This window comes from Cryptomeria japonica, chromosome 5 (assembly GCF_030272615.1).
Source record: "Cryptomeria japonica chromosome 5, Sugi_1.0, whole genome shotgun sequence".
In the NCBI taxonomy this organism is placed as follows: domain Eukaryota; kingdom Viridiplantae; phylum Streptophyta; class Pinopsida; order Cupressales; family Cupressaceae; genus Cryptomeria; species Cryptomeria japonica.
Window position 1 is genome coordinate 599,942,730 of NC_081409.1, and position 24,334 is coordinate 599,967,063.

Here is a 24,334-nt window from a genome sequence, read left to right on the forward strand (position 1 = left end):
ATATTTTCATGAAGCATGGCACAAATATCATTAAGTAACTCCTGTCATGCCATAAAAATTTTGAACTTATTGGAGAAAGGAGCAAGGTTTTCCATCATGTTCCTAGTTTTATTGCCTTCCCTAAGGGTGTGTTGAAGCCTAACATGGCCAAAGGTGGCAATGACACCTTGGTATTTGGTGGTAGGGTCCACCACACATTATCTTGGCTTAGCCTTGCTTGGCATCAACATGATGATGTTTTTTGAATCACCCTCAATAATGATTTTCTATTAGTGCTTATCCTTGGCAATATAAATCCCATTGAAAGTTGCCATCACTTCTACCACATTGAAAGTTTGAATACCTAGGTAAGCCACGTAGGCCACCACCACTCTGTCACCTCAATCTCTGATGACCCCACACCCACCCACTCGACTCGAGTTCCCTTTAGAAGACCCATCAAAGTTTAGTTTTAACCATCCAGTATCAAGAGGGAGACAAAATTTGATAGAGTTAATATTATGCATTTATAGTATTTATTAAACATCATTATGAATAAACTTTTCTTGTATTGAAATTTTTTATTTATAAAATGTGTATTATAACAACAATATAATTATATTCTAAACTAAATTGATGTCAATATCTTCACTATATATACTATTAATTAACATGTAAGACACATTACAATTTTTTAACATTATATGAATAAATTTGAATTTCTTCAAATGAATATTTTGACAACCACTATTTCAAATTACCTTTCTTAATGCAATATAAATCCAATTAATTTTATTTAAATTAATTTCAACATGGGCTTCTAAAATATTTTTTTTGATTAGGATAAACAAGTTTTGAGGGGACCAGAAACACCATACAAAAGGTTTTGAAGAGACCCGAAACCCTCAGATTTTTCACAAATCTGAAACCAACAAAGGGATGTTGCAAAAAGATAGATCAAAGGCACATAGTAGCCAAAGCTAAACCAATGCCAAATAAACTACAAAGATAAGACAAAACAAACCACGCTGGCAGAAGTAACAGATCTAAAACAACTAATAGATCTTGAAGATAGAAAGCAAGGTTTTCCTAGGCTCCCTTAACCTATAACAAAATCATCAAGAAATCATTAGGAAAACCTGATCCTAACCAAAAACAAAGATTGGCCAAACTGAGCCCTTGAAAACTACCAGCATCCATCCTGGCCCTGAAAAGAGGAAAACACATAGGGTTTTTCCTGGCTCCCTCAATCTTGAGAGTCCATTTTATAAGGTTCCCACAACTAGACAGGGTTTTATAGAGGCACCCAAAACCTTCAGCACAAAAATATATGAAAATATGAAGCTTCCAAGCATAACAACAACATCCAAATCCACCTCGATAGGAGATAGGTCACCTCCAACTGCATCCATCTCCCCCTCCATAGAACATGGGACCACCTCAATAGGACTAATTGGAGAAACCCAAAGATGCAGAAAATGCATCATAAAGAACCAAGCCATGTAGCCACATAAAAAAAGGTCAGAAAAACGCTCAAAATAATAGGATCCAAGATAAACATGATTAGCACAAGGAAGATCAAATCCCAGACTCAAAAAAACTAAGGGTTTTAAAAAGGCTCCCTTAACCTTTATCTAGAAAAATAAAATAGGGGCTAACATACAGATTTCAATATCAATAGAATCCACCCCATGGCGATTTAGTAGGCTCCCCAAACCCAAAGCGTTGGGTTTTAACATGGATCTCATAACCATAACAACAAAAGACTGAATAGGATGTCGAAGGGAAGAAGCCATCCAAAATCTTTCCTTGCAACTACTCATGGGAGGAAAAGCAAATCCCAACTCCACTTCAATAGGATTCATGGTCACCTTAATAGACAACTTAACGGACAACCCATGAGAAAGAAAACAGGGAGGGAAGTTAGAAAAGACAACCAACCTCAGACCAACCTCCAACTGGTCACAAATTTGAAGCCCTCTAAGAGATTTATCAACCACTACACCCACAAAAGACCAGGGTCTACGTTGGGAACATCAAAATGCCTCTGAAAGAAAAACCCTCAAACTAAGATAAGAGCCCCAACACTCCATCCCAAATTGGAAGAAAAAGATTGAAACAACACCCATAGGAACAGCTAGACCTGTTATGCCTTGCATATCTATTCCCCCATTAGTCTCCTTGCATCGAAATTTGGGACCCCTATTTTTGTCTTTTCTTTTCTTCTTTTTGGTTTCGGACCTCGGAACCCCGGAGTCCTGGAGTCCCAAAGTCCATTTTTTGTTATTTTTCCTCGGAACTCCAGAGTCCCGAGGTTGGCGTCTTCCTTCGTTATTTTTCTTTCATCTCGGAACTCTGGAGTCCCGAGGTCCCTTTTCTTTATTCTTTAATTTTTTACCAACCCCAAAACCCCGGATCCCTAGAGTCCCGAGGTTGGTTTATTGGTTTCTTTGGTTTTGTGCCTTTTGCCTCGAAACTCCGGAGTCCTGAGGTTTTGTGTCTTCTGCCTCGGAACTCTGGAGTCCCAAGGTGGAACCTTTTTTTTGCTTTCTTCAGAACCCTGGACCCCCAGAGTTCTGGGGTAGGGTGTTTCCTTTCTTGTGTCAAGCTCAGAACCTCGGGACCCCGAAGTCCCAAGGTCATGTTTAAAGCCTTCGTACAAATAGTCTTGGGAAGGGGTATAAATAGGAATGATGAACTTTTAAAATTCATTTTATAACCTGGATACTAGAAAGTGCACAGATGCACAAGGGAAAATGGTTATAGACTTGTCTCCTGATATGCTAGGATTTGTTTTCGGCATCCCAACTAGAGAAGAGATTTTCCTTTTAACGAAAGAAGAGGCCTTAAAGGCATGGAATGACAAAGTTGCATCAAGTAAAACGCACATGAATAAAAACTGGTTGGAAGAAGAAAGAAAAACAGGTCTCAAGGCAACAGAGATCTTGAGGGCAGTTTTCAAAGAGCTCCAGAGAGACTTAATCATTATGCTCATCGAGGCCTTTGGCAAGCCAGATTGTAAACATTTTCATCCATGGATGTTCTAGTTTATGACCACTATCTTAATAGGGAAACAGTATTTTGATTGGCCACAGATCCTCTCCGACAATATCTACAAATAAATGAAAGAAGTTCACCAGACCCAAAAGTTCTTTTTCACATCTTATGTCATATGGGTAGTTGCTAGAGCTAGAAAGTTCCCAGGGCTATAGGTAGAAGGTCAATTGGGAGAGGAGGAAGGACAGAAGAAGGTATGGGAGTATTATTCCCAACTCACTCTAGCCAATGCAAAGGCTCATTTCAAGAGAATTAATGATGCCTTTGTTTTCCAAGTAATAATCAAATTAACAAGGGACGCAGGATACCAGATTAGCCCGGAGGCCATGGCTATTATCCGAGAGTAGGCATGTTGGTTCATCCAAAACCCACGCTCAACCTACATCAAGGTTAGCAGATTCACAGGGAACCTAATGTTGTTGCCCCAAAACTGCAATGATAGAGTAATTTTGCTGGAGTATGTAAGGCAACTTTTGGGTCTCCAGTCTCTTTTGTCTTCAAAACATAAAACAAGTATTGATTTCTCGATATCAATTGGATATTTTGCATTCTCAAAACTACAGGTTGCAAAATTAGCAGAGCTAGAGCTTCAGGATTTGAACCTGAAGGAATATGATTATGCTAGGGAGTTCTATGACCCCTATGGGAAACTCAAACAAGCTATGCCTAAGGCATATGAGGGACACAAGCCGAGATTGGAGGATTTTTGGGCTAACCTTCAGGATAGTTTTGAAGTCAGAGAAAAGAGTTATAGTCGGTTGTTTGTGCCATACATCAGGGATTTTGAAATTGAAACCAATCTACCCAAAGACCTCAGAGATGATGGAGACTTGCTCGATGTGGCATACAAAGGACTAGAGATTGATAAGAAACCTCTCTCTCCAATGAAGTGGTCAGTGACTGAAGACCTAAATATTGAAAAAGTTTCTCAAGTGGTCATCAATAGGACCAAGCAATGGTTAAGCCAGAGGGTAAGGCCAAGTGCCTCAAAGGCAAAATAGAAGGAGTCCACTTCAGCGGTACCTCAATCAAGGGGCAATAAGGAGTACGCTCAGAAGACAAGGTCGGCCTTGAGGCAAAATATGTCCACTGATCTAGATGAGGGGGACAAACCTCAAGAAAGTACTAAGGACTTAATGAAGAAACTCCAAGAAAAGATGAGGGAGTCTAAATTGTTAAAGAAGGCAGCGGACCTAGGAGTGACTGATGGATTGGGAGCGGTACCACTTGCCAAAGTTCTCCCACCAAGGATGGCTATAGGATAGACTGCAGGAGAGGGTACCCAAGAGCAGGAAGAAGAAATAGAGATTACAGAAGATATACCCACCTCAGTAGTTGTCACAAAAGACCTAGGCACCAATGCCCATGTATCACCACCAGTCAATATACCTGTAGGGCAGCCTGGAGTGCAAGGCTTCAGGTCTACCACTGAAGAAGTAAAAATTAGAAACATCGAGTCTGATTCAGATCAAGAGGAAGAGGATCTTGAGAAACAACGACCACTAGAAGGCGAGAAAGAAGGGGATAAGGTAGAAGACCTATTGAATGAAAGAGTAGTTCTAACCCCTCAAGATCAAGAGGACCTCCTCAAGGATATAGCAGTCGGGTAAGGTGAAACAGAGGCAAGTGAGGAAGAGATGACATTTAATGAAGAGGTCAATGGAAAACTGGGAGAGTTACATAAGCAACAGGCTCTCCAAACCAATCTAGCCCGCCAAATTACCTCACCTCAAGATCTCGGGAAAACAGAGGCAGAGGAAAGAGATGAAGCAGAGGAGCAGGCAGACGTCCATGTTGTAATTGCTGATATAATGTCACATCAAGTTGACAAGGATGAAGATATACCACAATGGCTTGAGTTTACCTTTGAGAAGAAAAAGAGAAAAGTAGAGCTTCCCAAGGTCACTCTACAACAAGTAATCACCGAGGAGCCACCAAAGGATAAAAAGCTAAAAACCATTCATCATTTATCAAAAACTAGTTCTGATGAAGTGATTGCAGATGTGGCAGTTCCATTCTAAGCTGAGGGACAAGCTTCTCCCAATTATCAAATATCCCAGATAAATTTGGGTAAACAAACCAAGTGGGGAGAGCTAGATACTTTGGAGCTAGCCACAAGTGTCGTCAAAGGGTGTGTAGAGAAGGAGCATAATTCGAATCTAGAGCTCAAAGCACAAGTGGAACAATACAAGCATCTCTTAGTTGAAATGAGAAAACCTCTGGACTCCTGTACAGCTGATGACCTACCTTCAACCTCATCGCTGCCAGAGGGAGAAGTGAAGGCTCTAGTGGAGGTGAGAGGAGTGGTCGCTGCAGCCAAGTCATGGACCCAAATAAATGCAGCTAAGATTAGACCATTTTTGTAGCATACAATGAAGATATATCGGAGGGTAGTACAGGAAGGCGGGACCTTAGCTTCTTGTGCTACGTAATGGGAATGAAACCTAAGTATTTTCAATAACCAATTCTGAGTTTTGAATAAAGTATTATGGCTAGGGGAAGAGATAGTAACTGTGAGGCCCTACCCCGACTCAGCTTGACATTTTCAGTTATTTGCATTTTGAGACTATTATGGATGCTTTATTTTATGCTTTATGGATTTAGAACCTATATGATTCCATGATTTGGATCACATTGACGTATATTGATGCTTCATTTTATGCATTTTGATTATGAAACTTTATATGTTGCTAGAATAGAATTACTTTGAAATGGTGAATGTCATTATTGGAATTGCAGGACTTCATTTTGATGATAGAAAAATGATGCTTATTTTATGAATGGTTCAATTTTGAGAATTATGATGATTGCTTATGTGGAATCGAATTTGAATGAATGAGATATTGAATTATTATTGTCAAATGTATGAGTGTTTGATGTGCAATGAAATCTATGTATTTAATTATGTATAATTGTGATTATTTAGAATTACTAATGTGTTAATTGAGATGCGCAGGAAAATTATCCATGTGACCATGGAATAAATATGGAGAACCAAACCTAGACCAATGTACGTTTGTTAAGCCAGGGGTTGTCTATTTGGAGATACAACACCTCGTTTGTAATGTATTTTATTTGTGAAAGTAAATTATGCATGTGTGTTAATTTGATTTTATTTAATTGTGTAAACCTACAAGAGACAAATTCCATGTGTGATTTTTATATTGTATTTTATTGTGTCACTTGACACGTGATGATTAGTGTCATTGATTTTGACTTGTCTCTTGGAGGGAGTTTTGTTTCTACCAAAGCCATTCAAACACAAGAGTGTGGTCCCAAATTTGCCTTGGGTAGGGAGTCTTGGGAGTGGTCAACTCAGGTTTGACCCGTAGGTTAACTTCAGGTGGGTTTCTAAGGGGTCAAATGGACTCCTAGGGTCAGTTTTAGGGCTTTTCCAAAGGTCCAAAGGGTATACCTATGGGTTAGGGGTATTTTGAAACATGTGACTACTCCCATGTGACTATTTAGTCACCTCAAAAAGTGGTTTTCCCAAGGTGAGCGAAAATTCAACTTAGAAGGTTCCTCCTAGGATAGACAACCTTCCCTTTTGATGTCAAACTCTCTTCCCCATCCTCTCTCACCTTTTCCCTTTCTAGTTTTAGTAATATGTAAGAGGTTGGGAAGAGCAACCAATGGGAACTCTCACCTCACCCAAGGGGTTGGGAAGTGTGTGAGAGGCCTTCTTAGGTAAGGATTAGGGACTTAGTGAGTAATCACCCACTCTCCATTGTTGGAGATTATGCAATTTTTGAAATTTAGTTGTAGGATAGAATTTTGGTGAAGGTGTTTGTAGAAAGTTTGTGTGGATTTGGGTAGCTCATCCCCAACTAAGTCTAACATACCTATTGGCAGATTAAGGTTGGTTTTACTTCTTTTTGTTTATGTTGTTTATGTTGTTTTTGAAAGAAAGAAATGCTTGTATGAAAAGATGTGTAAATGTAATTTGTTTGTAGGAGAAAAATGTAAATTTTCATTTCCATGTTCTTGTTTATGTGTTCTTGTTTTGGGAGTGTCCAAGGCCTCCTACTCTTGGGAGAGTAGGATGGTCTTGGGGTGGAAGAAGTATGACAGCCTTGGGTGAGAGGCTCTCCTTATGGAGAGTGATCTCAAGGGTGTCCTTTGTGACCCTTGCTGCATAGCCTTGTGTATGCATTTGGGGGTCATAAGGGGAGAAAATATGGTTTTTATGCCTTTGGGGGGGGCATAAGGTGTGGAGGTGAATTTTTTGTTATATTTTGTATTGCCATGAGGTGGCTTGAGTTGTATTATGCTTGCAATCTCCCCAATGGTACTTGGTCCACTTCTACCCATGGAAAGTTCATCACAAGTTGTGGTGAGAGTGTAGCTTGGGATGGGAAAATGCATGTTAAGTGTTTTCTTTTGTTGTTGTGTTGTTTGTTTGTTTGTGACCCATCTAGTACTTGGTTCTCCAAGCTCGGGGGTGGCTTCTAGTAAGCTTAGGCTGGGAGGTGAGCTCTCCATGGTCAAGTTGCATTTTTATTGCAGGTTGCTTGGGATGGAAAAGAAAAGAGGAAGAGCTTTGTTGTTGTTTTGTGTTGCAGAAAAGTTTAAAAGAAAATGTATTTAATATTGTAACTTGTATAAAAAAAAAAGAGAGCTATTGCTGTATTTAATTTCCAAAAGAAAAGAAGTGTATTTATTTTATGCATATTCCTATGGAAGGGAAATATTAGTTAGGTTTTCAAACCCACTTGCATTATTATTTACTTTGTATTTGAATTTGCTAAAGAAATATATTTTTCCTACTTTGGTTAGTTTTGCAAAAAAAAAAGAGATGGAATATATGAACTTGTATTTAAATCTTCATTTTTTTTAAAAAAGGAAATGATGTTGTTGTATTTATGTTTATACTGCAAATAAATTAATTTTGTTTCTATATGTTCATTTATGTATATTAATGCTGCTGCAAATAAAAGAAATCTGTCATTTATTTTTCCATTTAATGCAAAAAATAAATCTTATTGTAGTAGTTTATTTTATCAAAAAAAAAATAGCATTTAGTTTTAGTTTTATTTAGTTCACCAAAAAGGATTATGTTTTAAGATTGCTGTTTAGAATGCATTAATAGTACAGAATGCTTTAAGCAAATAAACAAAATTAGTTCTCTTCTTTCCTCTAAACTAGGTCTAATATGCTAAAGAATTAATTAGTTTGAGTTTTGTATATAAGAGAGATAAGGGCAAATTTAAAGCCCAATTATTAAAAAATCTAGAAAATGTATATTACATCTATTTTAGACTGCAAACCATTTATTAGTTTTCTGCATGTTATAATATATATATATATATCATTTTGCTTAGGAGATATTTAAGTTTCCAGATTAATATTTTTTTTTTATGTGTAAATATATATATATATATATATATATTGATAAACACATTCTAAAAAAAAATAAACTAAAAAAAAATGTTTGGAGGGCAAAGGCCGCAGCTGTGGGTGGCGCCGTCCACAATCTGCGGGAGCCCGCAGCTGTGGGCGGTGGCGTCCACAGGCTGCAGAAGCCCGCAGCTGTGGGCGGCGATGTCCACAGTCTATGGAAGCCGCAACTGTGGGCGGCGTCGTCCATAGTCTGCGGAGCCTGCAGTCGTGGGTGGCGCCATCCGCAGCTCGCAGTACCCCCACACCGCCTCCTCCCACCTTCGCTCGGATTCCCTCCATGGAAAAGCTCCAGGCTCGGCCCTGCGTGCCCGCCGTGGAAAAAAAAGCTTAAAACGCTGCCTCCCATGGCCGTCGCGCCCACACCTGCACACACACACACAAAAATAAATAAAAGAGTCATTCACACACACACAACACTCAAAAAATTATAAATGTTATAACATATTTGCCCTAACCCTAGTTTCGGGTTAGGGCAAACACATTTAGATTTCAAAATAAGATATGTGTGTGTGGGAGTGTATAAGAAGGGGTTAGGGTTAACATGTGACTTTGTAGGATTTTTAAAAAAAGGGGTTAATTAATAAAATAAAATAACCCCCCCCCTTTCTCTTTAGAATATATTCATAAGCATATATATATATATAAGTAATTTAACTTCTATAATTATTTGAAATCAAATTAGTTAGTTGTAAAACTAAGTAATGCACTTTGAATTATTAAATGAATGTAGGAGCATTCTAATAAAATGTTTTTAAAAAAAAAAACCCTTGGGTAGGATAAACCCTTGGAAAAAATAAAATAAAATGATATGTGTAGGGTCAAGTTGGCCCTTTTAAATTTTGAATTTATAAGGTATTTTAATTTGTGGAAATTTTATTTAATAGGTTTGTTTAATCTAATGGCTAGGACAATTTATTAGATCCTAGGTAATTAAAGAACTATAAGATAAATATTGATCATTTAAATTTGAGATTAATTGTTAAGCTTGAGATTTAAATTATTTATTAATGGAAGACAATATTTATTTTGTTAGAGATTTTTAATCCGCTTGTAACTTAGATGTTAATTTTGCCAATTGGCTTAGTTGTTTGATTCACTTAAAACATAGTTAAGACCAAACTAGTTTGCATTATTTTAATTAAGTAGTCGTTCTAAGTTAAGTATTTAAAAAAAAAAAAAAATTATTCCGTTTATGCCCAAGAGTTTGGGCATGACAGTAACGGAGGAGGACCTCTTAGGAGGTGATAGTTATGAAAACTTACAGTCCTATGTATACATGTTGGAGCTTAAGATTGAAATGCTTCAGCAGTATATGAAGGATATGGCAAAGATTCGAGTCCCCCTTCTTAGGGAAATTTTGTCATATGAGAATTTTGTAAAGAGTATGCTTGGAGCCTTCGGATTAGGACTGACTAGTACGAGGATAATGGAACAACAACAAGTTTTGAATCAGTGGGATGCATACGAGGCTCAACACTTAGGACCTTCGGCCCAATTTGATGTTGCCCTCATGTCCACAAGTACACGTACTTGATCACTCAGTGTCAAGAGGTGGCAGAGACAATAGGGGAACTAGAGAAAGGAAAGAAGCATGCAGATGAAGTGTTGAAGAAATATAAATTTAGATTTAAGCATGTAGTTGATCCTCCTATTCAAGCAGTTGCATGTATAATTGATAATTATAGAGATTTTTCCAAGGAATAAGGAATAAACGCATAGTTGCTAAAGATAGCAAATCTTTTTCATAAATCCTTAATTTTGTATTTTCAGTTGCAGCTCCTACTCAAGTTCCAATTTTGAGAGAAATCCTGCGTGACTACAAAAATGTGGCTCACCCAGCATGGTCTTCGTATTGCTCATGCAGTCCCTATTTCGTAGTTGTTAAGTGGAGTATCAAGGCAAAAACTTGCAAGTTAACTGTGACTCCTAGTTTCAGTTGTTAATTTAGGTTAGGTTTATTTCCTAGATAATAGGGCATAGAACTTCTATAAATTGAGATGTTGGATTCATTTGTAAGGGTCCCCAAATTGATGATTTGTGGCCCACTTAGAGATTTTTAGAGTATTTTGCAGATTGTTAAGAAGTTCAGTTATTTTTGTTATACATTCATTGAGATTAATACAAGAAGCGACTTGTAGATTGCCTAATCTACTTCTATATTCTATGAAATTGTTTTGTGTATTCTGGTAATGCCTATTATTTGGAGTTAGCAACATGGTTTGATCTTTTCGTTTATTACTTTATGAATCATATTGCGCACGTCAGTGGTGTATGAGGATTATTGTGATAGGTCATATTGTTGATGATTTTGTAGGCTTACTGGAGGTTTGTTGTTGAATGCTAACTTGGATGATATTTGATAATTTCTTGGATTACAGGGAACTAACTAAGTAGTTCATTAAGTTGTTATTGTATTGGTTTCATTGTTATTTTCTCGTTTCCTTGACCTATCTTTTGCATTTTATTTTCCAGAGAATCTTAAATCATAAAATACAAAAAAAGGGGGAAGTTCAACCATTCACAACTAGAGAGATTTAGTTTCAACTAGCAGGCCCCTTAACAGGTCCAACCACATCAACCATTGAGTTTCCCATCACCATCATGACTCGACTATAGAGACCTTGGGGTAGTGAGTTTTCCCAAATTCATTTCTTTTCAGGAGAGGTGGTGAGTGTTCACATTGGCTACCTGACTGTTGGTGGGTGTGTCAAAAACAGTCATCAACAGGACCAAGGACAACACCGCCCATCCAAACATCAGCCTACGTGAAATAGAGAAGATGCCAACACCCATTCGGAGCAAGGGTCATCGCACAACACCCCAGAAAAGATCATCAACATCAGTCTTATCCAAAAACACCTATGCCGCCTTCGCAACACCCTAACCCAAATCACCATTTGAAATCTCCGCGAAAATATAGAACACCCAGTCCACAAGACAAAAGGAAGAAACATGGGGGCCGAAACAAGGGAACTGAGGCATGAACAGAGCTTGAAAAGAGGGAAAAGAAGGATCGTCCCCCCCACCATTGCCTTCGCCATCCTCAGATTCATATGCCTCCCCAGTAGAAACCCTAGTTGCACACCTTCTCCCGCTCCCGCTCTCCATTTCGAATATACCACCTTTGGCCTCTAAAATATTGTTTCAATAATTTTCTTATGATATTATTTCCTGTATAATATAGTTAATCATGCTAAAGACAATTGTACTAAGTGAGATTTCACAAACAAACCATTTCATGGTAAGCTAGTGCCATAATATTATTCTAGGGAATTAGTTATTGCTTGATTTATTTACATAAAAAGACATGATTTTTCTAAAATTTTAGTCTTTAGACACGAGAAGATAAATTGACTCAATACTTAAACTAGGAAAATGTTGAAAATTTAAACTATGAAAATATTCAAAATTTATTATAGAATTGAAAAGAGTTTTAAATATACTTTATTGTTTTGAAAATTAAAATATACACTACTAAATTATTTGTTAAGACATTTTCAATGAAGAAGCATCTCAAGATTACATCTCACATGGATGGAATATTTGCCTCTAAGTACGAAATGTAAAGTGTCACCATTACAAGGCAACTTTTTATATAATTATATTACTGAATCATATTTATCTCATGTATTATGATATTATATAGAATGGTCTCATTGTTCAAACATAAAAATTTATTTGATTTTTCTTATGGTTCCCTTTGCATAATATTCTTTCCATTTCTTACTACATCTCCTAATTGATGTTGTTCCACTACGTGATGTTCTTCATGTCTTTCACTTGATCTTATCACTTAGATGACTAGGTTGGTGCTTACTTGTTTAAGTTGTGTGCATTCATTCATCGTTTTCTCGCTTGAGAGCAAAAGCAATCTTATCTTTCATCTTTCATTTAAATACACAATGATTGAACACACATATAGTTGTATCATGCTTGCATTTTTTTTTTTCATGATTTCAATTTTATCTATTTATAATACTTGAAACTTTCATACTTGATTTATGAATCTTATATGCAAATTTTTATGTACTAATACTTATTTTATAAATGCTTATATTTGGACTTTTTTTGCATAGATTATTTTGTTGTAATCCTTTATTTTTATACATTTTTCATCTCTCCTTGATTCATGCATACCCCTTGAGGAACACTCAAAATCAAGGGGACAAGGAGAGGAAGAGGGGTGCTATATGATTAATAGTCACTCTATCAAATTTATGTGTAGTTCAAAAATTGACTTTAGAATGTTTAGTCACTCTATCAAATTTGTGTGTAGTTCAAAAATTGACTTTGAAAATTTTAATTAATTTTTATTTCTATTGTGACATCCTTGCTCATGTAGATTTGCATCCACATCAAAATTCTAGCAAAATATAAGTATAAAAGATGTGTGGTATTTCTTTCTTCTTTATTTTGCATGATTTTATGTGGGTGCCCTTGGTTCATTTCTCTATCATATGATTTTAACTAATTTGGTGTTCCCATAGACTCATCCTCAAATTTCAAGTAATAGTCATCTCACATCAAGGTAACATTTCATTTCAATTATTTTATATATTTAAAATAAATCAAATAATTTTAACAAAAAATTATTTTCTTTCTATTATAGAAGATTTGAACTCAACACAGCTAGGTGCCTACAACATGGACTTTGTCATTAAACCAAATGCCCTTTGACAATCAAATAAGTGTTTGTAAACTCCACTTATATAAATCTTGAAATAATTAAATTATTAGCCATAGATATTTTGAAGAAGCTTGAAAGGTTGGATTAAGTCAAACTTTTCAATTGTTAAGTGAACTTTTAATAATGTGTTTTTTGATGCTCCATTGTTACATCACGATTGTTTAGTACTTAGAGCAATAGGGTTTAAAATCTTGTGTTCACAAAATAAAAAGGAAATGTGTTAACTTAGTTGCCTTCGTTATATCCATAATAATATAATAATCATATAATTATAATATAGTAATATAGTAATATGATAAGATAATAATAATAAAAATATAATAATATATTAGTAAAAATATATTTATCTAAATAATTAAATAATATCACAATATAATAATAAAAAAATTAAATAATAATACTATAAGTAATGGGTGGCATAGTTGATTAAGAGCTTTGGGTTCTTCCTATATTGGTCCCAAGGTTGATTCTCTTTAACTAGACTTGTCCAATGTTGATAGCTTGTGAATGATACTATCATCCCCATAAAGACACCCATGAATAATTAAAAAAATAAAAAATTAAAATAATACTAATATTTTCTCCGAGAGGCAACCTATAATGGCATTCATATTGTCCGTAAGCAAAATATCAGTTTAAGCAAGTTTTGACATTTGCATGCATGTCTTCCAAAGCTTGGTAGGTTGGTTGGCAGTGGCGGCATGACAGATGCAGCGTGGTGGTTACTACAATTTAACGCCTTCAATTGAAACGTCTCCCTTAATGCACCCTCACAACCATAATCTGCAGTAGATGTCAATCATCAATGTTGACTAAAACACGTCAAAGAGTGGACAATTTTAAAAGGAATGGAAAAATTTAATGAGTTTTTGTCAACAGAGTGGTGGAATAGTGGGGTTAGATCTATAAAAGCAAATAAAAAGACAGTAAAAGGTTCAGTTTTCTCATTATCTCTCTGAATCTTAGCCACACCACCTACCAGCTGCTTCTTGATGAGTCTTAATCTTTTGTTTCATAGTTTCTTGAGGATGTATGCTTTTTTTTTTATCGATAAAGGCAGAGGCGAGATTCACATTAATTTGGAATAATTACAATAACTTCATAGCTGAGAGACATAGCATAAAAACCTATTCTCAGCAATCCCAACAAAAAAATGGTTTCCAAAACAGGCAGGAAACCATTATCATTATGATTTATACTCTTTTTTTTAAATCCCAATGAAATTATGCAGTCTTAAGATAATAGAACTAAAAGGTTTATATGGCAGATTCCCAACTGCCTAGACAACAAAGAGTTTAAACATAATAAGAAACCAAAATAAGCTATATACGATTTTGGATTAAGTTTAGAGGAAAAAAAAAATTCACAGCATCGAAAAGAAAGCCTAGCTTGCACTGGGAGGATCAGGTTGGGGCAGATCAATTCTCGCTCTTCCTCAACCTTTGCCTCCTGGACGACCATGACCATGACTAGAGACCCAACGACCTCTACTTGAACCACCCCTACAATTTTGGTCGACTTGGGGCTCTACGTCTGCAGCTTTCAGGGGCAGGATTCCATTGAGTCTTGCAAATTGGAAGAGATCTTCCTCTTTTCCCTGAACCTTCGGGTTTTCTCCTAGGAACTGCCATTTGAGGTAGCTCAAACCAACTCTAGCGAAGACTCAGTGTCTGTCCAAATCTTTCCCCTTCAAATCCAGCAAGAAAGGATAATATTTGATGAGATCTCCATGAGCATTGAAGATAATCTAGTCGCTTGGCTGAGGTTCCCTAGAGTCGTGGAGGGCCTTATTCAGTATTTCTTGGAATTCCTGAAGAATTTCCTCAGGAAAGAGCTCCTTAGTGAGGCTCCATACAACTTGCTTAGGTAGCTTTTGGTCCAACAAAGAAGCCACAAATCTAGATGAGATGTTGGTGTTGTCTCGCGAGTACTCTTCCCTATTTAGATGGGCGCTACCCAAAATCATCTTTACTGCTAGGAGAACTGGAGGGTCCACATGAATGAGGAGACGCTTCAGTCTCAAATCCGTGATCTTTCTGAAAGAGATCTGGCGAGTGGAGGCCGAGAGGGAAATGGGAGTATCTGCACCAAAGCATGAGGAGGGCCTTGGGTAGACACTCATAATGAATCCAAACGGTGTCTTAATTGGCATGGCTAATCAAAGAAAAAACCAAAAAGAGAGAAAAGAAAAATAGTATGAATAATGAGAAGATTTTTGCAGGATAGAAATGAAAGCAACGTGCAGAAAATGCTTCAGCGGGATAAAGGGGCGCACATCTCAACACCTAATAATGAGGAACGAGTTTGCATTAATAACTCCAGCGAAGGTGGTGGAGAATAATTGTCCTAGGCAAGCCAAATCTCCCAAGCGCAGATAAAAAGAGAAACCTACGAACAACACATACCTAGGGTACAAAATGACGGCAGAAGCCAGCTAGAGCTTCGGGAAGCGCAGATAGGATCTAGAGCTTAGTTAGGTTAAGCGAAAGGTTGGAAGAAGCTAAACCGGACCCACCACAAAACCCAGGGCTAAGTGGAGATTTGAGTTCAAAATAAATATAGCCATTAACCCAAACCCGCCAAGGGAGTGTGAGTAAAAAATAATACAAAAACTAAAATCTGCCTGCCTCAATCAAGATAATAAAAAGCATTTTTCCAAGACTCTAAATGGACGAAACCTACTGAAAGATCTGATCTGCTTTACCACTAAGGCGATCACTCTGCTCCCACTAGTGAATGAAAGTTCCTTGAGTTGTTATTTTTGATAAGGCATCTGCCACTGCATTAGCTTCCCTGTAGATATGTTTAGCTTCATAATGCTCAATTCTAGTCAAATTTTCTAATATTTTCTCTAAAATTGCTTGAAGTCTCCAATTTGGAGTTTTTTAACTGCATTTATTGCTATCTCTGAGTCTCCTTCCACTGAGACATTTCTTAAGCCATGGTTGATGCAGTCCATCAAACCAAGTTGCAGAGCTATGAATTCTACTATATTATTGGTGTCTGGTGGGATTGGCTTTGCCATTTTCCCTATGATTGCTCCTAAATGATCTCTGATTATGTAACCTATTCCAGAGGGGCCTAGGTTACCTCTGGAGGCCCCATCAAAGTTTAATTTCACCCAATCAGGCTTTGGAGGGGACCAGGTTGCATCTTTTCTAGCATTGATTTTTTTACCAAAGGATGGAGGAATTTTGATCCCTTGCCACTTTATCCCGATACTTTCATCCCATGAAGAGAAGACTTTGGACTGATCCAGAGAGAAAGCTATTTTGCAATTGACTGAGTTCACTATTGCTGATTCAATTGAGTTTAGGATTGATTCTTGCCTCCTAGATTTGCCTTCAAATAGCCTACGATTCCTTTCTTTCTAGATTTCCCAGACTAAGCATGATGGGGACACTTCCATAATTTGACTCAAGGAGCTCTCCTTAAGAGGAAGGGGCCAATTGAGGTGTATGTTTGCCTCTTGTAATTTACGGGAAAGGAGGCCAATTGAGGTGAAAGAACGAAAAGGGACGCTGAAAAGGTTGTGGTTACATCCTCTGTTTTTGTACCCTATTTTTTTCCTTTTCTTTATGCACTTTCCTAGCAACAGTTCTGGTTTTTTATGATTTTTCCTTTGAAACGTTTGCTAAAATGAATAAATAGGATTAACGATTCTGAAAAATGCTGGGATGATTAATAAATATCTAAGTTGTTGCATGGTCATTAATTTTATAGGATTAACCATTCTGAAAAATACTGGGATGATTAATAAATATCTAAGTTGCTACATGGTCATTAATTTTATAAGTTATGTTTATCATCACAAGTTTACAAAAGCTACGAAAGTGTAGAAAAATTAGGTACAAAATACAATTAATTGCATGAAATTACATATTTATGTTAAGATTTGAAGAAGAGCCAGTAAACCAGATGATTTGATCTTTAAAATCTACAAATGTGCATCCTATGCCAAGATCATGAGATTTGTAGTTTCACAGTTTAAATGCCATTTTCACCAAATTTTGTTGCCTCAGTAATGATGGACAAAATAAAATTTTCATAATTGCTTCGATTTCCACTACAAACTGAAAGTAAATTGAGTGCAAAAGATTGTGGTTTTAGTCTCGTGGATGTGGTAAATGTGGAATGGTTTGGTGGCTTTTAATCCTTTTGATTTCATTTGTTTTAAAGTATTATTGTTATAAAATTAAATGATAATTTTAATTTTAATTTAATTTATATAAAATTCAACGAGATATCCTTCTTGAAGTATCTATTTGACTTAAAGATGTAAAATTGATTAGATGGATGCCTAGAGAAGGATATGTCTCACGAATTTTATATAGATTAAATTAAAATTTAAGATATATATATATATATATATATACTAGTAATAAAAATAATAAACAAGAGCACTTTTAAATGGCATTATACTGTTTTCAACATTTTTCCAAAAAAACTCTTTTATATCTATAAAGACGACCCTTAAGTTTATCCATATTCAGAGTATCTTATACGAATTTCCATTAGTATGCATTTCCGCTAACCCCTTAATTAATTAGATATAATTTAACTCTGTAGGACCGAAAAAGTGAAGATTGTTGTAGAAAGAACTAGAGCAGTCCCGTGGGCGAAAAAAAACTGCGAGTGTTTTCTCGAAAATTCCAGACTTTTCCACCGTGTACTATAAATCAGCCCCGGGCAACGCTCACTTCAGCATACACAGAAGACGAATTTGAGATTTTGAGAAAACCAGTGATCTACATTTTGTAGTTATTTCAGAAAAGAGCGAGAATGTCTCTGATTCCCAGCTTCTTCGGTAGGAGATCAAACGTGTCTGATCCATTTTCTCTTGATGTGTGGGATCCTCTCGGAGCTTTCAACTCCTCAGAATTCGCGAGGGATGCAGCTGCTGTTGTCAATACGCAAATCGACTGGAAAGAGACTGACAATGCTCACATTTTCAAGGCTGATCTGCCAGGTAGCGGTTTCTTTAGGTGATTTTCCTGGATTTGTGTTTTCAGTCTTATATTTGGCCGTTGTATTTGCATTTGTGTTGATAGGGTTTACTTTTTTTATTAATTATCAGGTCTGAAGAAAGAGGAGGTGAAAATAGAGGTGGAAGATGGAAGAATTTTGCAGATAAGCGGAGAACGCAGTAAAGAAGAAGAGCAAAAGAACGAGAAATATCACCGAGTAGAACGCTCGCGGGGCAAATTCCTGAGGCGATTCCGACTGCCGGAAAATGCAAAAGTCGAAGAAGTTAAAGCTGCCATGGAAAATGGAGTGCTGACGGTGACAGTGCCAAAGCAACCGGAGCCGAAGCCAAACGTAAAATCGATTGAAATATCTGGTTAATTGAGGAGAATGTTTTCATGTTTGGAGGAATTGAAAATGGAGATACCGCAGTAATTACTATTAAATAAATAATTCTGGCAGCCTATTGGCTTCCCTTCTGAATTTGTAACTTCTATTTTTTTGTATGTTCAGGTGTTTTCCCTAAATATTACTATAAACTGCTTTTTGTTCTCTTATTGTACTATGGATTTGTCCAACTTATAATTTACAAATTCTTAACAGCTAATTAAATAAACGTCATTTAGTGGGAGTATCTTTATAAAATTTGAACTTTTCTTAGTCATGTTCTTTCTTTTCTTTTTCTAGTCAATATTATTTGGGTTTTCATTTTTAATTAAAATATATCAATTCTGCCCTGTCATTTTTCTCATTGAATTGAAGCTTTAAAGAAACCTTCAAAATATAATAGAATCTAAATATCTATTAAAAATTTATTAAAAAAAAAAAAATCTTTTTCAAACTAACTAAAACTTTCTAGGGAGGTTTTATAAATTTTTAGAGTTCCATTTAGCCTTTTTCAAACTAACTAAAACTTTTTAGATAGGTTTTATAAATTTTTAGAGTTCTTTTAGTGGCCAAAAGTTGAACACTTGAAATCTCAATTAATACTTTGCATCATATAAAATGTGTATATAGGCTTCATTTTAAAGATATTAAAGGATTTAGAATTTTGAAAATTAAAGCAAGAAGAAAGGAAAGGAAATTTTATTTGAGAGAGGTTTTATAAGTTTTTAGATCTCTTTTGTTGACAGCAATAGTTCTTATGGTCACTTAAAATCTCAACTAATTATTTCAGGCACACAAAATATAGAATAGGGAAAGAGCCCATGCTCTTATTGTTCACTTTTTGCTTATCCAACCTCTTAATTACCATCCTTAAAAAAACCCAAAAAATGATTTAATTGGAAGAGTTGTGTAACTTTATTGGTATCCATAGCATTTGCAATTTTTGAGGTGGCTGTAATGCACAGTTATTGGGACATCTTTAAGCAGTTAAATTGCATATGAAGACAACCAAAACAAATTGTCAAATGTACCTTTTAGTATCTGATGTGGAGGTATGCATAATGAATCCCACAACATACCTCTATACTATCCAGAAGCTAGAACAGTAGCTATAAATCGCATAAAAAGACTAACAAAAAAAAATGTCAAATGTACCCTTTAATATCTGATATGGAAATGTGCAAAATTAGCAATAACTCATTTAATGAAGAGAATTCTTAAAATCTCAACTTATCCTTTTCAAGCATATAAAATGTGGAATAGTGTATAAGGGCTTCACTCCGAGGATATTAAAGGATTTTGGATTTTGAAAATTCGCTTTTGTGACTGTCCAATGAAGAAATAGGGTAATGGCAAGTGAAGAACTCCATGAGCACAGAAAACAGAAGTTGGGACATTGTATGGACATCCATCGAAATATAAATGATAGATGAGTGTTTTTCTTGAGATTATGTTTGCAAATGCCTTAACATAAATGTATCCAAAAGGTGGAAGCATCTGCAGTATGCCTCATAGGTTGCTCAACAGAATGCCTCAAAAGGATGTCATCCCAGGGAATGCCATTATTACCATTATTAGCTGTTCGAAACTGTGGTCGATACCAAGGCTATATTCAAAATGAAGGATCTCAGGGTTAAGCAAATTGCAGGATCAAATTGAAACTACGAAGAAATATTTTGGAAAAAATGATGCTAGTAGCGAAAGAGATGTAATCTTTGAAAGGTCGGCTTGCTAAGCTTTCATTAAAAAAAGGGCATTCTTGAAAGTATAAGGAATATAGGTAGTGACCTTTTCATACGTTCTGAGGAGGAGGATAGAATTAAAAGCAAATCAGTAGTTCAGTTTGTTCCTGTTGCAAATCTACCGAGCCTTGTAACTTGAGCATAAAGTTTGTGTTGAATTCTATAATATATTGTAAAACTACAATTCAACTAGTGTTTTAGAGGCAGATGCATTAAAGGGTAATTCCAATCAACAAAGTTGAGAAAATAAATGGTGGCTACCCACTCCTCATGTACCTCCAGGAGGCCTCTCAAGGAATCAGAGGCGAACATCCATTTGTAGAAAAAATTTATGTTTACAAATGCTCTGGCGAACATGTATGTAAGTATAAAAGCATAGATAAAACAGGGCATGGGACAAAATGCTTCAAAGAAGTGTGGTTTTGGGGTATATTATGGTTGCAGTGCTCTAGTAGACATATATGCCAAATGTTGAAATCTAGATGATAGCGAGGGTAATAATGGCATTTTAAAGAAGATTTCCCAAGCTTTGTTGATCCCCTAGTTTCGTCACTTGCGTTAGATGCATGGGAATTTGGATGATAATTGTTGTGCAAGGATACCAGAAGAATTTGCTATTCTACTACTATATGCAGAGATTGAAATAGGTGCCCCTCATTTAGCCGCTCAGATTGATGGGTCATGTATGCCAAGGAACAATATAGAGGAAGATAACTCTTGGGAAAGACAAAGCTCAAACTTGGTTTTTGAATTGACACTAAAGCATGCTGAAAATCGTAATCTTAATCTACCTTCAAGCATATAAAAGAGTTCTTGGACATAACTACTGGTTCATTATTGAAGGGTTGGAGGCTACTGGCACTAATATTATCAGCTCAAATTTCAAGTGTGTTATTCTGAAGCAAAAATTATCACTGATGTCGCATTCAATAAAACAGGGGATTGAGAGTAGGTAATGTTGTTGAAAAAAAAGGCAAAGTTGCAGATTGCTTGGTCACCCCCTCTGAATTCTATTGAAACGTACAGACTTATTCTTGCTTTTGTGTAGGCTCAATGGAAAAACTTTGGAACTGGGATGTTTATTGGAAGGTTGAAGAAAAAAAGAGGGGGAAATCAAACTTGAGATAGCTCAAATGCGAATGAGATTGAATGATCTTGAGAAAGAACATATGTTTGTCATATTTCCCTCATTTGAGGGCTCCAAAATTCACTTCAGTTTATGGGATAAAGGATCAATTGTTTTTAGTTTTATATTTTGATTGATAAAAGTTTGAAAGATTGTAAGATTGTTATCTCGCTAGTCAACATTAATTTCAGTAGGGTTTGGCATCTACATTAAATAATTATTTATTATTTGAGTTTGCATATTTTTGGAAAAACATCTATTTCCTAAATTTGTTTCATTGAGAATATTAGAGGGACAATAAAAAAACAAAAATAAAGGAAACGTTTATAAAACTCTAAAAAATGTAACTGTATTCTAACCAGATCACCAGTGTGATACCAACCATGAGTTTGAATGATAATTCAAAACTTTGTCATTTATTTATGCATTTGGTATTTTCTATAGTATATCATTATGTAAAATAGTATTTTGAAAATCTTACATGTTAATATTATCTGAATCTCCTTGACATCTTTCATGAGTAGTGGCTTACAAAAACCCATCTTGCATAGGCACAATTGTCCATTTATATCATAATACATCTAGGGGATGTTGATAATGAAGAATGGGTACATCCAGTGAGGTCACATGCATTCATATGTGAGAAGCATTACTCATGAAGCTTTCAAGCAAAGACCTAAAATGATTCTTCAACATTTTACTTGAATTTTCCAATTGACTATTAGTTTTTGAACAAAAATGATAATATTGGAAAATGTTTATATGCAACATTCTAAAAATTGTTGAGAATAGAGCACCTAAAAATAGAAACAATCAATTATTACAAACAGAAATACACAAGTAGTACCACAACAAAGTAGAGAAACATCTTGCACGAGATGGATGATTTCATCCTTGCTAATTGCAAAGTGGAGATAATAACTAGCATGTGACTTATGACACTTTTTCCTTTGGATTGCATGGGTGAGCTTGTTGTAGAATAATTTGCAAGTACTATGTGGCATGTCTAAGATAATTGCAATAACACCTTTATCAAAACCATGGGATCCTAACTTCACCTTCACATAGTAAGGAAGATCATTGGTCAAAATCACATAAACAAAAAAAATGTGAATATTGAAGTAGAGAAAAGAACACATACATTAAATTATAATGATGGCAGTATACTCATAAATTTGGAAAATAGTTGCATGCATTTTTATGACATGTATAGCAACATTTAAATAGTTATATGCATTTTTTTAAACCCATGCAAACAGTCACAAAGTCCAAATTGAACATTAAAGGATGTGTGGTGAATGATGACAAAGAAAAATTTCATGTTTTAAAAAAGTGGCAATAAAGGTAAACATGAGTAGATTTCCACAATTTATATGATTAATCATGAATGCTTCTAGATTTGATTGTGTGAGAATTTTTGCATCAACGTTTTGGATCACACTCTGTGATCCATCATCAAGATGATAGAGAGCTTAAGGATAAAAATGGGTAAGGTTGCAAACCAAGACATATTAAAAAGAGAGAGAAAGGTGGAGGGAGAGAGAGGGTACCAAGTTAGGACAACTGTCAACTAAAGAGGATGATGGAAAAAATGAATAAATCAAATAAGATAAAGAAAAGAAAAGAAATAGAAAAAAGACAAAAGAAAATATAAATAAATCAAAAGACAAAACAATAATCAATGAAAGAGAAGAAAATCAATACAATATAAAATAGCTAACTAAAAACCCAAAATAAACACAATTATATATATATGAAAACAAAGGAAAAAAAACAAAAAGGCACCAATAAATAGGAAAAAAAAAAAAAAAAAACAGCAACTAAGAGATAAATTGAGAATATAAATGTGTGTCTATGTGTGTGTGTGTGTGTAAACAAGCAACAAAAGAAAAAACCACACTAACTAAGAAAATTAATACATACATACATACATGCAAACTTAATCAAATATATATGTACATATACATAAACATATATATGTGTGTGTGTGTGTGTGTCCACCCACACTAACTAAACAAAAATATGAAAAAGAATAAGAGAAGGAATAAGACTAAGAAAAATAAATTAAGAGCGCAAAAGCACAAGATATATAACCACAATCATTCGAATATATATACAAATAAATAGGGTAAGTGCACAAAGATGGTGGTTAAAAAAGGGGGTATAAGTGGACACTTTTTTTCTGAAATCAGCTGAACCTAAACTTGGAGGCAAAATTTGAAAGTCATCCACTCAATATATGAAGATAATCAAAAAACAAATATTGTAGTACTCTGAATCTAGTTTCCAAACTACTAAAGTTTTTCAAAATTGGATAAGATTAAGGGGGTCAAATCCTTCACGCATGAAAAACAGACCCTGGTTTTTTTTGAAAAACATAACATAGTGTCTGGCGTGTGCATCAAAAAGTCATAGTTAGATTTAGTATTTTGACAAATCCTTTGGCAAAAAGATAGTTAAGAGTGACCACTAGAGAAGATGTGTATTTTTTTGTAATTTTTTGTTGAATATTTTTTTTTTTAATGATTTTTCCAATCGAGCACATCTTGAAGAATTAGATACCTGTTCGTGCGCAAAGCATAAGTTGCACTAAACAATCGAAAATACAATTTATTTATTTTTAAATTGTAAAGAATCAAGTGCACTACAATAATATATAAATTTTTATAAATTTGGATAAGTATATCAAAAGTTATTAAAAAAATGGTGCACCTATGTCTGTGAGAACTATGGAGACACTGGTAAAAGAAATTCAATACTAATATGTTATTGTTGTTCAAATTGAAAAAAAATTATATGGTTAGGAAGCTCAGAAGATGGGTGAAAATATGGTGGCAATTTTAGAAATACCCACTTGATGAAGTCTAAACCTGATGATGACAAAGTCGATAAACCAAGTTGATAAAATAAAACACGTCAAAAATGAGAGAAATGAAGGGAAATCAAACTTCCAAACCATAGCTTTGTCGTCCAGGCCTATTTCCAAGCCTA

At 35.4% G+C, this 24,334-nt stretch overlaps 1 protein-coding gene across 1 annotated transcript; it reads left to right on the top strand.

The window, feature by feature from the left end:
* The first annotated feature begins 17,813 nt into the window (after window positions 1-17,813).
* LOC131068753 (17.8 kDa class I heat shock protein) lies at window positions 17,814-18,640 on the top strand. Its single transcript, XM_058004006.2, has 2 exons — window positions 17,814-18,092; window positions 18,201-18,640. Exons 1-2 carry the CDS (start codon window positions 17,906-17,908, stop codon window positions 18,467-18,469), a joined length of 456 nt encoding a protein of 151 aa, XP_057859989.2. The 5' UTR covers window positions 17,814-17,905; the 3' UTR covers window positions 18,470-18,640.
* The last annotated feature ends 5,694 nt before the right edge of the window (window positions 18,641-24,334 follow it).